The sequence below is a fragment of the Pieris brassicae genome, chromosome 7 (assembly GCF_905147105.1).
Source record: "Pieris brassicae chromosome 7, ilPieBrab1.1, whole genome shotgun sequence".
Lineage (NCBI taxonomy): Eukaryota > Metazoa > Arthropoda > Insecta > Lepidoptera > Pieridae > Pieris > Pieris brassicae.
In genome coordinates, this window is record NC_059671.1 from 892,623 (window position 1) to 908,491 (window position 15,869).

General features: G+C 32.7%; 4 protein-coding genes across 5 annotated transcripts; 2 read left to right on the forward strand and 2 right to left on the reverse strand.

The window, feature by feature from the left end:
- Positions 1-900: 900 nt before the first annotated feature.
- LOC123712494 (alkylated DNA repair protein alkB homolog 8) lies at positions 901-7,276 on the reverse strand. The gene is made up of 8 exons (XM_045665609.1): positions 7,098-7,276; positions 6,774-7,008; positions 6,363-6,677; positions 6,050-6,209; positions 5,485-5,725; positions 4,658-4,813; positions 2,446-2,610; positions 901-2,090 (listed from the first exon to the last, which is right to left on the reverse strand). The coding sequence occupies exons 1-8, from the start codon at positions 7,191-7,193 to the stop codon at positions 1,701-1,703; spliced, it is 1,758 nt and encodes a 585-aa protein (XP_045521565.1). The 5' UTR covers positions 7,194-7,276; the 3' UTR covers positions 901-1,700.
- Positions 7,277-7,391: 115 nt separating this feature from the next.
- LOC123711766 (phosphatidylinositol N-acetylglucosaminyltransferase subunit A) lies at positions 7,392-9,208 on the forward strand. Its single transcript, XM_045664524.1, has 2 exons — positions 7,392-7,628; positions 7,715-9,208. Exons 1-2 carry the CDS (start codon positions 7,614-7,616, stop codon positions 9,011-9,013), a joined length of 1,314 nt encoding a protein of 437 aa, XP_045520480.1. The 5' UTR covers positions 7,392-7,613; the 3' UTR covers positions 9,014-9,208.
- LOC123711768 (clathrin light chain) lies at positions 9,205-11,426 on the reverse strand. Of its 2 annotated transcripts, XM_045664526.1 has the most exons (6): positions 11,137-11,426; positions 10,865-11,029; positions 10,642-10,753; positions 10,323-10,334; positions 9,693-9,878; positions 9,205-9,447 (listed from the first exon to the last, which is right to left on the reverse strand). In XM_045664526.1, exons 1-6 carry the CDS (start codon positions 11,300-11,302, stop codon positions 9,441-9,443), a joined length of 648 nt encoding a protein of 215 aa, XP_045520482.1. In that variant the 5' UTR covers positions 11,303-11,426; the 3' UTR covers positions 9,205-9,440. The 2 variants fall into 2 exon arrangements, with proteins under 2 accessions (XP_045520482.1, XP_045520483.1); XM_045664527.1 differs by lacking the exon at positions 10,323-10,334 and having other exon boundaries at positions 11,137-11,422.
- An 86-nt stretch (positions 11,427-11,512) lies between these two features.
- On the forward strand, positions 11,513-14,328 carry LOC123711767 (growth arrest and DNA damage-inducible proteins-interacting protein 1). Its single transcript, XM_045664525.1, has 3 exons — positions 11,513-11,973; positions 13,104-13,339; positions 14,052-14,328. The coding sequence occupies exons 1-3, from the start codon at positions 11,673-11,675 to the stop codon at positions 14,259-14,261; spliced, it is 747 nt and encodes a 248-aa protein (XP_045520481.1). The 5' UTR covers positions 11,513-11,672; the 3' UTR covers positions 14,262-14,328.
- Positions 14,329-15,869: the final 1,541 nt, after the last annotated feature.

A 15,869-nucleotide genomic window follows, 5' to 3' on the forward strand; every position in this document is an offset into this window, starting at 1 on the left:
GTCAAGTAGTCCATTCCAAGTAAAATTGTATTAATTTAATGAGATACATAACCAATTGTTATGACGGGCCTGAGCGCCTCAGTTCTTCAGCTCTCCATTGCGTACCGCAGTCCACCCCGAGACACTGACATAGAAATTCGTGCTGAGATAGGGTCTTAATAAAACTTGCAAAGTTTGAGTTATGGGTAACATTCAGAAACGGGGCCAAAAGCAGTCTCAGTTTTGACATGCAACATTAGCAACAATTGCTAAGGCCGAAGAGTTTTTGATTTATCCATTTTTATATAACATTTTTTTTTATATAACATGGTTTAAAGGCGCAGGAGGCTCACCTGATGTTAAGTGATACCGCCCATAAGCGCTCACATCACCAGCGAAGGTGCGTTGCCGGCCATTTAGAAGTATTCCATTGATTGATAGTATTTCACTTAGTTCCAAGTTTTAACGTATTGATAATTTATCCACTAGACGTAATTTTATGGAAACTATTTGTCCAAGTTTCATATCAAAAGTTTGTACTATTTTATTACTTGAGCTTTTAAATTTTACGTATTGTTTGTACAAATTGTCATGTGTATTTGTCATAATTGTGTTGTTATCAAATTATTAGTATATATTATAATACGATTGAGTATCGTCACTGTTAGAAATGTTGTGTACAATTGTTATTTTGTAGATATTTTTTTTTCCTAATAAAAGTTGAAATTTGTTGGAGTTTTTCCTTTTTAGCCTACATAGCCTGAATAAACCAGGGTTCAGGATGAAAAAAAACAATACATATTTTTTTTTATATTCAACAGAACAATATATATATAAGTATAATGTTTAAAGTACATTGCGTACAACTAAATTCCTACACATTTAAGTAATTCAAAATTATAAGATATATATTACAACAATTCCCTACGTTATTAAGCACCAAATCACCGTTTTCATTGATAGAAGCTAAAAAAATATTTTTTAAGTTTTAACAACCACAGAGTACATGTGGTTTTAACTGTCATGGCCGGTGACATTTTTCATTCGTTGTCTGTTCCTCTTTCAACCTTAATTTTCCGTGGTTATTTTACTGTTTTATTTTACCTATAATCACAACTTGGCTTGGATTTCTGAACTTTGGAGAATTTTGACTTTTTTAACCTTAGAGCACGATTTGACTTTGTTATAAATGTAGCAATTTTAGTTATATTCTATTTTGGGGTCAACAAAGCGATATTCATTTCATAATCAAAAAAATAGAAAAATCATTTCATGGTGTAGTTATTAGCAAATTTACACATTAATAGATTCCTTTTATGTTTTCAAGTAACGGAAAATTACTGTGCTCTAATTGTAAGATTTAACATGGAGAGCGATAATAAGTTCCACTGCTATACCGACATTGTTAATACCAGCCAAGACATGTCATGTGATAAAAGTAATCATAAGTTTTTCAAAATGGTCACTGGTAACTTGAAATTACGCATTCGCGCGTTTTAATAGTATATTTGTCAGTGTCGAGTGTTAATTTTTAATGTATGTATGTAAATCTATGATATTAGGAGAATTCAATGTCACTGGGAATCTATGTTTGACAGATGGCGCGAGCGATCACGTTAGACATCTGACATTTGACGTTTGAAGGGTTAATATAGACTTTAATATAAATAATCTATAATTTAATAAAAAAGACTATCCGATATACACAATACTATGACTTTTTACAATTTCTTACAAACAACACACCAATTTCCTTCCTCATAGAAACTGTTCTGAATCTCGAGTTCCGGTTTACACAAATCATCCAATTCGCCGTCTTCGAACACGTGGTAATACCTCAAAAACGTGTCAGACGTCTTCGTTAACTTTTTATCCCGGATTTGCCTCAATTTCCACGGAACTAGGAGATCTGAATGCTGAAATTGTGTTCTATTTTCGTGTATTGGAAGATTTACACCTCCAATCGTGGTCACTAGGTCTGTATCGCGGTTTTCCTTGTTTGTGTCCAAGTAGTTCGATTTGGTCTGGTCTTTGGCCCACACAGTGATGAGAGCGACGCCTCCGGGACGGAGAAGACGCGCGATCGTAAGGATCGATTGTTTTCTTCTTGCCTGAAATGTTACAAAAAATACTCTTACTTAATATTTCTTACTAAACACACTAAATATAAATAAAACATAAATTAGTTCTTCTACAACAAACAAATATCAACTTTCAACTGTAAAAATCAATAATACAAGGGAAAAATAAAATCTCATGTGTTTCTAGCGTAAACAAAATTTGTCAGAAAATTAAAAGTGCCAACCTTGCTTCAAAAAAGTAGAATAACTCTAATTTTTAAACACGTCTTGATTTAATTAGTTAGTACACATATTTTTGTAAAAATCCAAAATTGATATAAAATAAACTATAAATTTACGATAGTAATTATGCGTGTATTGGAATGCAAATGCGAATATCACCCACCTCGCTACAAAAGTGATGTATGACAGCGATACAAATAATGACGTCCGCACACGCGTCCCTTAACGGCGAGTGAAGTAAGTCGAGTCTGACACAATCCGAGCCGGATATAGCGCGTGTGTGCGCCGAACATTCTAATAACAACCCTGCACTACGTTCGCCTGCTATCTGGAATGTTTTATTTTAAACTTACATTTATTCGTTTTTTATTTTATTTTATTGTGTGTCCAAGCAAATTCATAGTGGTGAAAATAATAAAACTCAATACGTTCCAATGACTTGAGAATTTTATACCACAAACTCAACTTTCCACAACTGAGTCTTTCTATATGTGTCAATACTTCAATACTACCTAGAAATTTCTAGAACTGTAGAAGAAAATAAGACATTTCTTTCATCATCACAACTGGCAGATCATCATACCAAGTGCCTAATTAGTCTAGAGGTGCTTTGGTAAATCAACAAAACGCGCCATTTAGTGTTATATTGTCAACATGAAAATGATTTTTGTTCTGTATTATGATATATATATATGTATGTATATGATATCAATACGTTTTTATTAAACTCGTACTGTGCCGGTTCGCTTGACGTCGTGGAACGTAAAAAGAGGATCCCCGATCAGTCTACCATCAATCTAATCCAGGGCTAAGGTGTATATATCCGAACCTGGTTCCTTATGTCACAACTCTCATTGAGCATGTTGATAAGCGGATACAAGTAGATGCGATATATACTGATTTTAGTAGCGCCTTTGATAAAGTTTGTCACCATATATTATTAAAAAAATTAATTACATTTGGTGTTTGCGGATCCTTACATTCTTGGTTTGCATCGTACCTTAAATTCAGATCATCAACAGTGGTGACAAATGGTTATGCATCAAATCCGTATGTGGCAACTCCGGGCGTGCCTCAGGGCTCTCACCTCGGACCAATTTTATTTATTTTATTTATAAATGATATAGTAGATCATGTTCATTATAGTGAATGTTCATTGTTTGACGATGACATGAAATTGTTTAAGGCAATAACTTCAACGAATGATATTGCTCTATTGCAAAAGGATTTACTTGCCATACACACTTGGTGTAAAAATAACCTCATGATTTTAAATGCTGGTAAATGCTTTCATATAAAATTTACTAGGAATAAAAACTTATTCCAATCTTCTTACTCAATTAATGGAGTTGCTCTTGAGGAGGTTGATCGTATACGAGACCTTGGTGTGACGCTGGATAGTGCTCTCAGTTTTATTCCTCACCACGAAATAATTATAGCGAAATCATTTCAGATGCTCGGTTTCATTAGGCGTAATACCACTGATTTTAAGAATGTTAAAACTCTTATTGTTCTATACAATGCATTGGTCGCAGCCACCTTGAGTACGCTAGTGTTGTGTGGAATCCCACATACCAAACACAAGTATGCACTAGAACGTCCACAAAGAACATTCACACGGTTCCTGGCGTACAAAACCCCCAAATTTTGCTACAGAAGTGATTATGTTGATCGATTACAGAAGTTCAATTTGCAAACTCTCGAGGATCGTCGTATGATTGTGGACCTGGTGTTTTTGTACAAATTGATGAAAAAAATTCAGTCATCTCAGCCATAAGTCATGGAATATTTTCCACATTTCAATTTATTTATGTTTAAAGATACACATACTTAAGTATACTCTGTCCGCTATCATTTATTAGAGTCAATGTTGTGTACACCTATTATTAGATTGCATGCTAGAATAAAACCCAATATTGTTAATTAGAAAATGTATACATGTAATCTGTTGGTGTTCCTTAATAAATAAATAAATATATCCTTAGAGGCGAATAACTTCGTTTGCGCGTTTAAGGGGTTGCGAACAATAATTCTTCTCCTATTTTCCATCGCGTCGGTGATTTACCAGGTGTGACGAGACGGCCGCGTTGGGTGGAGCCCGCGCACAGCTTTCGCTTTTCATAGTTTATTTCGCACTGACCGATAGAACCGTCTAGAAACTTTTATTATAATGTGCTATTTTGGTAACTCCGACGTGATGACGTCAATAATACCATTCCTGGTGTTCGCCACAAAAGTATGACGTCATCGCATATAAGAAAACAAGCAAACAGGTTTGTTATCCTTTAAACACATTTTTTGCTGTCTAGAATTATATTGCAAAAGTCGAAACTTCAAGCAACAGTGTGAGTAAGACAAAACTATTTCTTCCATACCTGCAAAATATCATTCCTGTTCAATATATTCTTGCCATTTCCGGCCCCAAGGTCTAGTAACACCGCACCGGAGGGTACGCTCTGCAAAAATTCATCAACCCGAGGCCAGCGCTTGTGACGCGTCGTACTAAAATGACCCGCTATTTGTTCATACACCTGAAATACACTAATAAACTAAATATATATTATTAGTTCAAATTATTACATATATTTTCTTGCTAAAAGATTAACCTAATCTAAATCAGCTTTTTATTTATTTAATTCCACATAATTATTCTATCTTAACGGTTACTATTGTTAAAAAATCATTATAAAAGCTATAAAATAAAATATGTTTATTATGGAAAATAAGATAAGGTATAACTAATAAGTGGAATACCACATCATTAAATTTGAATCGGCAAAGAAGACAGAGGGTGTAGGCCGAGAGAAAAGCCAGCGTAAAATCTCTTGGTACTCTTTTAAAATAGAAAATCATCAAACAACACTTATTTTAAAACAAATATCGCAAATTAATTAGAAGTAGCCTGTCTAGCACTAGCCCCAGGCCCTTTTATCAACTAGATTTTTTCTTAAATTTATTAAAAGGCAGAGATAAAAGAGCCTCTGGAATTTTATATATATATATATAGGATCTAGATATATATATATATAGGTATATATATATATATATATATATAGGTATATATATATATATATATATATATATATATATCTAGATCCTATAACTAATTACATAACAAGCAGCCCTTGTCAAGTCAGGTTGACCTTATAATACTTTCTTGTTTTATGGTCTTTGTAGTGTTATAAGGTGCCAAATAATATACCTGGTGTACATGCAACTCCTCTAAATGCGATGCTAATACATTGTCTATCTCCCCATCATTTTTAAATCGGTCACACAAAATGTTATAACTACATTCACATGGTCCCTCTCTTGTCTTACGGAAAGTAAGAGATATTCTTGTGTCACGAGGTCTAGTATCACCAGTTATAACTCTCTCGTGTTTTCTAGTCTGTACTATGGGGTCCCTTGTACGAGGTTGAATAGCATGCTGCCAGTCATATCTATAAAATAGATTGAAGTAAAAATTTAAAAGAGAAAAGATTATGCTACATTTAAAAACGGCTGCAAAACTTGGTTGCTTTTTATATAATTTTAGGTAAGCAATATATAATAATGTTTAATAAAACACCAGTAGAACTGGTAATTTTTAGTCATAGGTGTCAACATCGTCAACCCCAAGAATAACTTATGATTTTTTTCTCCATAGTATAACAATACAGTTTACTATCAGTACCAAGTTTTTTGTAGGATGCACAGCACAAACTATATCCAATCCAGATCTGGGTGTAATATTACTTTTACAAATATTAATATAAATACAATACCTTGCCTCCTCCTGCATAACAAGCATAGACCGAGCAGGCACCACAATGGGTACATATTTATTACTATGATGCTTCCAGTCCATAACAACATCTGAGCCTAGTGAAAGAGATAATATTGTATCCCCAAAGGGGCTGTGTCTATCAACATGTGATGGAATTCCTGAAATTTTTTATTAAAACACATTATATGACAGACTTAAATCAAGTAATTTTTAAGCTGTACATAAATGTTCATAGAGATATTGCAGGTGTCCATTTCTATTTTTAACAAATTTTATATAAACTTTTTATTCTCTTCAGTAATAATTATTACCTTGTCCGGGCAAATATTTATTTACAGTAAGTTGATCTGGTACATTTATAGCAATGCCTTGAGCTCTCAATCTTTCCCATAAAATATCACACTGAGAAGGAATTTTTTCATCTAAGGGGGTGTTTAAATCCACATCATTGCTGCCATATCTAAATTCATACCCATAATGTTTTACTTGTCGATTCTTTAGGTTAGACTCATCCATCCAATCAAAGAGTGTTATAAATGCAATTTCTTCTTCAATTGTAATAAAATTAGGTATTATTTGAAGTCCTTTTGGTGGATCTGCTGTGCAAAGTATCTCATCACTTGGAACTAGAAATGTATTTAATGTAATGTTAAATCTTTTATTTACAATTTTTTAAGTGACTAGGTATGACAAGTAGGTAATAATAAATTTGGTTAACTCACCTTCTTCAACATAATTCATATAAATTAATGTTCCATTCATCGCCTTTGCTTTACCATTGTGAGCTTCATAAAACAGTTGAGAACTTTTAACATCAGTAAACACTAAAAAAGAGTGTGATTCGCCTTTTTCAGCAATGTATTTAAGTATGTTTACTGTGGGTAGCTCTTGTTGGAGATTGTTAGCATCTTCCTTGAGAAAGCCAGTAGCCTGGCCTACGTTACACAACACTATGTTCTAAAAAATTTAAATATTTATATAAATAAACTGAGTTAATTTAAAAAGGACGTGAATAATGTTATAATCTTAACACTGTGTTTACTTACAGTAGTTGGTTTTTCAACACATAAAACTCCCTTTGAAGTCTTTAAGCGTGCTGAAAATCGTTTACATTTACGATTTATTTGTTTTAATTTCTCCATTTCAATAAACAATTTGGTCTAACTTGGTTAGACTACAGAAAAATTTGTAAGTATTGGTAGTTAAATTTAATGTAAACATAACCTCGAAATGTTAACTAAAAGTACTAATACCACAGACTAGTAAGACTATGTAAGCAACTATGACAATATATATGAAGGATTCACTGTCAGACACAAAACATAAGTCCAATAACCAATTCGTTTTGAGTCTTGATACGATGGGTTCAAATAATAAAAAATATTAAGAGTAGCATCGACAGCCGACGCTGACTTTATTTATTTAATGTTTAAAACATCATCATCATCAAGTATTTTATATGAAAAAAGTTCACTTCTCATATTATGCATCATATAAGTTATTCAATTACTTTATTTACTAATTAAAAGTTACAAGTTAGATTAAAATAATAATAAAGTAAAATGAATTTACAAACGGTAAGTTTTAACTGTAATATTATTGTTTGGAATTTGTCTATTTTCATTTTATTCATAGAGATATACATTTTTCTTTTACATTCTAGGAAACGCTTTCAAGGAAAGGAAAGCATGTTGTATGTATGGCTTCGGATTTCTTTTATCCAAACACTGGTGGAGTTGAGGAACACATTTACAATCTATCTTTATGTTTGATAAAACGTGGTCATAAAGTTATTGTGATAACGCATTGTTATGGAGAACGTGTAGGAGTCCGGTATTTAACCAGAGGCTTAAAAGTATATTATTTGCCTATTAGAGTTTTTTATAGCCAATGTGCTCTCCCAACTATGATTTGTAATATAGCTATTGTCCGTTATATTTTGATACGAGAGAGTATCAGCATTGTTCATGGACATTCAGCTTTTAGTGTACTTGCTCATGAAGTCTCTATAATAGGAAAATTAATGGGACTCAAAACTGTTTTCACAGATCACAGCCTATTTGGTTTTGCTGATATGTCTGCAGTATTAACTAATAAATATTTACAAATGTGCTTGTGTGAGTGTGATCATTGCATATGTGTGTCACATACAGGAAAAGAGAATACAGTGCTTCGAGCAAAAGTTAAGGCCCATAAAGTATCTGTTATACCAAATGCTGTTGATGCATATTCTTTTACCCCAGATCCTAGTCAAAGAGATCCAAATTATGTTACAATTGTAATTGTTTCTAGACTAGTTTATAGAAAAGGTGTAGATTTAATAGCTGCTGTAATAGCAGATATGTGTCCCCGCTATCCTAATATTAGGTTTATTATTGGAGGAGATGGTCCTAAAATGTGGTTATTGCAAGAAGTAAGAGAGAGAAAGGGCTTTCAGCACTGTGTTACACTACTTGGTAGTCTTAAGCACTCGGAAGTGAGAGACGTGTTAGTTAAAGGTGACATATTCTTGAATACATCCTTAACAGAAGCATATTGTATGGCTATTGTTGAAGCTGCATCTTGTGGTCTAAAGGTTGTTTCAACCAAAGTTGGTGGTATACCTGAAGTACTGCCGGATGATATGATTTATTTAGCTGAACCAAATGTTTGTAGTATAATAAATAGCTTGGAAGTAGCCATAATGGATATAAAAGATGGACACTTTGTATGTCCATATCAGTGCAATACAAATGTTAGGACTATGTATAGTTGGATGGATGTTACAAGAAGAACAGAGATTGTATATGACAAAATCTTGCTCAATAAAAATAAACCTTTAGGTTTGCAGTTAAAAAGCTACCTATCCTGTGGGGTGTGGCCTTTTTTGTTAGTCATAAGTTTAATGTATTTATTGTTGCAATTAGTGGAAAGAGTATACAAAAGGAAACATATTGATATAGCTAGGGATTTGAAGTTATGATGTAAATATATATGTTAAGTATGATTTTGTAATTTAACAAGTGTGGCTTTTTTAGTTAGACAGACTTAGTACAAATATACCAAAAAATACTTCATAAGAAAAACACCAGGTCATACAAGTTTATTGTATACTAATAAAAACTAATTTATATACATAGTTTGTTAAATGGTTTTTTTTATATTAAAAGTCTATTAACTGTGGAATGATATTTATTTATAATACTATGACCAAATAATCATGCAATAACATTAGCCACATTATTGTACAATATGGAAAAAATAATAAATAACAGTCTGATACTCAATAGAATATAATTATTACTCTATTTGAAACCTCACTTTTTTATAGTATTTTATCAAATGTGACATTTTTCCAAGATGAATGACAAAAATTTAGGCTAATAACTGTTGTAGTCAATTTAATTTCCTCAAGCCCTGAAAAGAAATTTGGTATCATAGGTATTATTGGAATTCTGTTTTAAAATATTAGTTCTCATATGCCATCTACAGCTACTCAAATTAATAAATTTCCTATTCTCAAAATACACATACAACTCAGGTGAAATTTTTGCAATACAATTTGTAACCAATCAATCATTATGCTAACTAGTTCATTCTACTCATGACACACTTTTACAAATAAATAATACTATGTATTTTACAGGGTCTTAAGAACTTACACTTTAGCACGAGGGGGATATTTAGGACTAACTCCAGACTGCTTCAGCTGCAACACGATAGACCGCAGGCGGGCTACATCGCGACCCCTGCGTGGGCCAAAGTCACAGAGCTCTGAGACACGAGCCCACTCATTACCTTCCTCGACATTACTCTCTGAACCACGTGCTAAAGCTTTCTCTGCATTTCTAGGCGGTTTTAAAGGATATAATAAGTTAATAATAATAATTAATTGAAATTCAAAATTGTAGAATCATTACAATTAGGCACAATGTTACATTGTGATTTATAATATATTGCTTATTATGGTAAAATTATTATGTAAAATTTAAAGGTTACCTTCATAAACAAAAAAATGGTTACCTTCATAAACAAAAAAATATTTATGTATCATTTATGTTGCGCAAAATGAATTAAAGAACTAACACCTATGTATTTCGTTAGTAATTTAGCAAATCAGCAACATCATTATATCATTATGTGATGTTTTAACATAATTCAATATGGACAATACAAAAACCCTGTTAAAATTTTGCATACAAAGCTCCAGATTACCTATGACCCAAAAAATTATAAAAACACCACCACCAAGAACAAAAATTAGTATTGAGCCCCTATAATGCTGTACTCACTTTGCAGACTCCCTGCGTGCATAGAAAAAAAAATTATATAAGGCACAGTAAAGTAAATAGAATTAAATTATTATCTTTAATTTGTACCAAATCTACAAGCTCTCATAAATCTTAATAATTGAGTCATTGTTATTTTTAAGCTACTATATTTTAAGATCTATATATACATATATATATTATTTTCATGCAATGTATAACGAAAATAAGCTTTCTATTATTACATATAATACTAAAAAACCAATTGTAGTTATGGTTTTATAATATATATGTTATGTTGGCTTTACAGTCAAACTTTTATGGTACTGTTGGAAAATTTTACCTGTTAGCAGCTTTGGTTTTTGATATCTGTTCTTCATGTGTCTTGTACCAATCTTCTAGTTCCTTTTTCGCCACTTTTAGCATTTCTTGCTTCTTTGTCTCTTCTTCAGCATCTATAATTTGAGAGAAATCACTATACATATGTTGAAAGGACACAACATCTCAAAAGCTAAAGTAATTATGCAACTCACTCAAGTGAGGAAAAGTCATAAAATATTTTATACCTTTCTCCTCTAATCTCTTTTTTTGTTCTTCCCTCCAGAGCTTGATTTTTTCAGGCTCTTCTCTTTCTTGTTTGAATACCGAAACTACAGGTGTTGCTGCTGGAGCTCCAGTGGGTTCATCATCCATCAAACCATTAGCGTCAAAAGCTGCTGCACTTGGTACTTCTATGCAGACAATAAAAGATTTATAGCAATTAATAATATTAAAAATATTCCTTGCTTGGAAACTTATAACATCTATAGTGATGCAATAATAAACGTATAATAATTACCCACGAAGTCGTCAAGTCCATTTGAAGCTAAATTTGTCGCAACAGGGGGCGGTGCACTTGTTTCCAGGTCATCTTCTAGACCTGCTAGCTGATTCTGTTCACGAGCTAAGAATTCGGCTGCAGGGTCCACTTCGGGTTGAACGAAATTATCACCAAAATCATCCATTTTCAATAATAGAAATACAAAATGCAAGTAATTCAAAAAAATTAAGGAACTCTTCAGAACTGCTAATGATTCAATAAATTACAAGTTTTGTGTCTGACGTCAATCCTTAATACCGACAGGCGCTGACAGTGACAGCATAGAACATTCCTGATTGGAATATAAAATGCCAGTCAATGGATGTGACAGCGGCAGCAGCTTGCAAGCTGTAGTGACAATAATAACAACTTGAGTTTTTGAATTCAATCCGACTGACAATTTTTAACATACCTTTGAATTTTGATCTGTGTTAAAATTTAAATACACAATTTAACCTGACTTAAAAATTTAGTAATTAAAATATTTCTATCAAAATAATTTATTAACAAAAGACATGAATCGTTATATAAAACCAAAACTATTACGTTCTTATTTTATAAATACGACACGTTCATCGACAACAGCGCCTGAAATAGAACAGAATGAACAGGTTACCATCGATGATACTGAAGATGCACTTGCTAAAGAAGCAGAAATAGAAAAGAAAAGAAATATATCACGTTTATCAAAGGCTCATTACGATGTAATGAATGGAAGACGGCCTTATGAGGAGCCCAAGCACATAGCACATTTAACAGTAAAATTCAATAGGAAGATGTATGGAAAGTATGGTGCCGCCAGTGGTGTCAATCCAAGTAATGTATAAAACATACTATGTATAGTAACAATACAATAGATTTTCATGACACACAAGTAGAATATTCCAAACTTAAACAGTAATAAAAGGGATAAATTGAACACAGAAGAATTTAAAAAGTTTGGGTCCTGTGTAATTTAACGCTGCATTGAGCGCCCGCACCTGGGTAGAATAGAAATAGATTTTCTAAAAAATTATGTTTTCAGATGTTTTGAAATTAATTTACAACTATTGTTAAATTCTATCTGCATTAGTTTGGTTGCCAGCCAAACCCCTTTCAAAACCAAAGAAGCCTCCTGGGCACTTCGCAGCATTCACAGAGCGACCTCACTGGTCTGAGGATTTCTGCACAATATTTAGCCACAGCCTCACATTCCTAGACTGAGTGACTTATTCCTCTGCGCTGAAACAGTCTCTGCACTGAAACAGTTGTTTATTAAGGAGACAATGGCCCATAAGTGTCCCTATCATTGTTTTGTATAAGTTTAGTGAAGTGGCTTTGTCAATTGTGAGTTAACGGCAGAGCCATTTTGGACTGTCATACTGTAGTTTGGAGTTCTGTTCTCGGCCACCAAACCAGGGCTGCATAAGCTAGCATTGACTTGAATATGGCAGTTAAAAGCCTTAAAGTTATCTTAGGCCATAAACCCTGTTTAACACCTAGCATCTTTTTGCTATTAATAAAAGGTGTTCTAGGTGTTTGTTTCAAAGCAGTTTGCTGACACACCTTGGTGTGATAAAATCACACCTAAGTACTTGATTTCTTCCTTGTGTTTTAGTTCAATGTTGTAGAGTTCTAGCAGTCTGTATGGTTCAAGGACTCTTCCACTGGTAATTTAGACTAGTTCTGTTTTTAATGGGTTGACTAAAACCTGACGCTTATTGCACTATCTCTCATATCTCATGAGATCACATAATGTGCTTTCAAAGTACCCTGATACCAGGATAGCTATATCATCCGCATACGCTATTGTGTAGAGATTGCTAGAATTGAGTTCTGTAATGACCTTGTTAACTATTAGATTCCACAATAGCGGCTAAAAGACACCACCTTGTGGGCAACCTGTACTGACGATACCTTGTGTACTACATCTGCATATACATAGACTAAAACAGACTTATTTTTAGGCATATGCTGGCCCACACAAAAAGATATAGAAGAAAAGCGAGAATTTGAAGCTGTAGCATTTCCATTTACAATTCAAGAAATGATAGCCACAGCTGCTCAGAAAAGAAGAGAAGAACAGCTTAAGATCCAGCAACGGGATAATGAGATTGCTACAAAATTTGCAAAACTTGAACAATGGAAGAAAGAACTTCAAGAAAAAATGGCTAAAAAGACAGCTGAAGTTGAAGCAGCGAAGGTAATACTCAATTACTTCCACAACTGTCTTGTACTCTAAAGTAAAAATTTAATTTATTTTTATTAGTTTAAAAGAAATATTAGATACATAGATCTAATATTTAGTATGTGTTGAATAATGCTAACAATGTTATGCAGCACCTAAACTTGCTTACTTATGTTTTATATGGTACAAGCCATAGTTTGCCACTGTTTCAATCGTCATTATTTTAAGACCCACATATGCATATCTTGAATTCTCAAATTGTTCTAGGACCATTATAATCTTTTAGAGATATTTTAAAATTATGATAGCTCTATAGGTATTTATTAATTGAATTCATATTATGTCAATTACTATGTTAATTACTTGCAATAAATACATTATTTATAGTTTATTCATTGTTTTAAGAAAATAATTAATTACAAAACAAAAGGTTAAAGGTTGATAAAGGAGATTTAATCTGTTTCAAAGTTTAATAAGACAATTCTGGATTACATGATTTTTGCATAACATTGATCATGATAACAATTATTATAGCTTGCTCGCAATGAAAGCAAATACAATCTTTTCACTTTTATCATACTTGCTTTGCTAATAATGTTAGTATATCATGATTTATAGCCTATAGTCATTGTAAAGGATTGGACCATCTAATATGAATAATAACATATTATAGTCATGCTATCTTATCCAGAGATCAATTCTACCTTACCATCTTTGTATGCTTTAGATAAAGAAAGAGCGCCTTGTGGAAGAAGTGAGAAGACACTTTGGCTTCACTTTAGACCCACGAGATGAAAGGTTCCAACAAATGTTAGTAAAGAGGGAAAAAGAACAGAAGAAACGAGAAAAACAAGCAAGAGTAGAAGCTCGTGAAAAGTTGATGATTGCTAAGCTTCAGCAGAAAAAAGGAGAAGTTGCAGAAAAGAGTAGTGAATAGGTTAACTGGAATTGTATATATTATATATAGTGTAAAATTGTAGTAATAAATGGTTATATATAAGAAATTATTGTTTTTATAAACTACTGCCATATATGCATAGCCAATATAATATATAATAATGTAATATTATATTATGTATATAATAATATTATAGTCACCTTGATAGACATATATAGCTTCAATACCTTTGGGTCTCACTTTAATTAAAATTATTATAAAGATATTCAAAGAAATTGGCAATATTCTGGTTACATAAGAACCTTACTAAATAGCTTACTTAAAATACTAACATGAGTTAGCTAAATACTTTTCCTAGAATAATGACAACATACTTTATTTAAATACATACTTTAGCATAACTGTAGTTGGAGGTTGCATTATTTGATTACTCAAATATTTGCACCTGTAAAAAATTTAAAGCAAATCTAACGATGGCTTGTTCATAATAATGAAATATGTAGCAGTCAACTAATGACCAAAAGCTAAGAATATTTTCCTCGCTATGTCTGCCAGGAAGAAATGGCTTGTCAGTGATATTATAAAGATAATTGACTTAAGCAAGGCTTCAGTCCAGTGGCGTAACTATACCATCTGGGGCTCGTTGGGCAAATTCCTTTGATGGGACCCGATCAGTAAAAATCGCCACGTTGTACTCACTTCAATTTTAATAAACTTCGAGATTTTAGGCGTACTCAATTGCACATTGTATATGTCCCACTAATGGCCATAGGCCCCCTCTCTGGGGCGAGAGAAATGGTCTGTAGACCCCACGCTAGCCCAATGCGTATTGGAGACATTACATTCAGACATAGAACATCTCAATGCATTCGCTAGCTTTTCGGTGAAGGAACAACATCGTGAGGAAACTTGCATACATTTACAAAGATATAAAAATAAAAATTTAATTTTAATAAGATTTATAAAGAATTTTTTTTCGAGCTTTCTGTTCCGTAAAAGTGTCTATAACATCATCAAAGTTTAAAGATCGGGTCATAGAATATTCAATAGACAGAATAGTCAAGTTACATAACACTCCTATTTCAAGAGTTTCTTAAAAAGGTTTTTAATCAATTTTAGTTTTTAAAATGATCGTTCAGCACTAGCTGTAGTCACAGGAATTGTAATAAATAACATTAATGCAGTACATACTTCAAAAGCTGCAGGAAAAAAATGATTTCTTATTATTAATAAATCAGCAAGATCTAATACACGAAGATTTTCTATTTTGTCTTTGAAAGTGGATCGAAATCTGAAAATTTCTCTGGCAAATGATTCAGATATGTCTTTTTATATATCTCAATTAATGCTAGAGCTTTTTTAATAGATAAGTGTTATTTAAAACTTTTAAAGTGCCTTCCACGGCACTGAAATTTGAAACAATTTCATTAATTGGAAGGAAACGCTGTTTCAGTTGGTTTATAATGATGTCCAATACTCGATGAAATATGTTCACTTTCAACAAACTTTCCGGATCTTGGTGACGCTCATCTCATCGCAAAGCTCATAAAAATGGCGTTTGACCTTCCTCTGAAAATTCAGGGGTGGTGGATCATTTTTCAGCTACACTATATGCTTCCATTTTTAAATTTTCAAATTCATGTCGTT

Bases quoted from the DNA above. Each gene is read 5' to 3' on its own strand.
- LOC123712494 (XM_045665609.1), bottom strand. From the start codon at position 7,193: ATGGAGAAATTAAAACAAATAAATCGTAAATGTAAACGATTTTCAGCA. The intron at 7,009-7,097 runs GTAAGTAAACAC...TAAATTTTTTAG, and splicing joins GTGTTGAAAAACCAACTACT to AACATAGTGTTGTGTAACGT. The intron at 4,814-5,484 runs GTATATTATTTG...AGTGTATTTCAG, and splicing joins AGGAGTTGCATGTACACCAG to GTGTATGAACAAATAGCGGG.
- LOC123711768 (XM_045664526.1), bottom strand. From the start codon at position 11,302: ATGGATGATTTTGGTGATAATTTCGTTCAACCCGAAGTGGACCCTGCA. The intron at 11,030-11,136 runs GTAATTATTATA...TTGTCTGCATAG, and splicing joins TGGACTTGACGACTTCGTGG to AAGTACCAAGTGCAGCAGCT. The intron at 10,754-10,864 runs GTATAAAATATT...CTCAAATTATAG, and splicing joins AAAGAGATTAGAGGAGAAAG to ATGCTGAAGAAGAGACAAAG.
- LOC123711767 (XM_045664525.1), top strand. From the start codon at position 11,673: ATGAATCGTTATATAAAACCAAAACTATTACGTTCTTATTTTATAAAT. The intron at 11,974-13,103 runs GTAATGTATAAA...ACTTATTTTTAG, and splicing joins CGCCAGTGGTGTCAATCCAA to GCATATGCTGGCCCACACAA. The intron at 13,340-14,051 runs GTAATACTCAAT...TGTATGCTTTAG, and splicing joins CTGAAGTTGAAGCAGCGAAG to ATAAAGAAAGAGCGCCTTGT.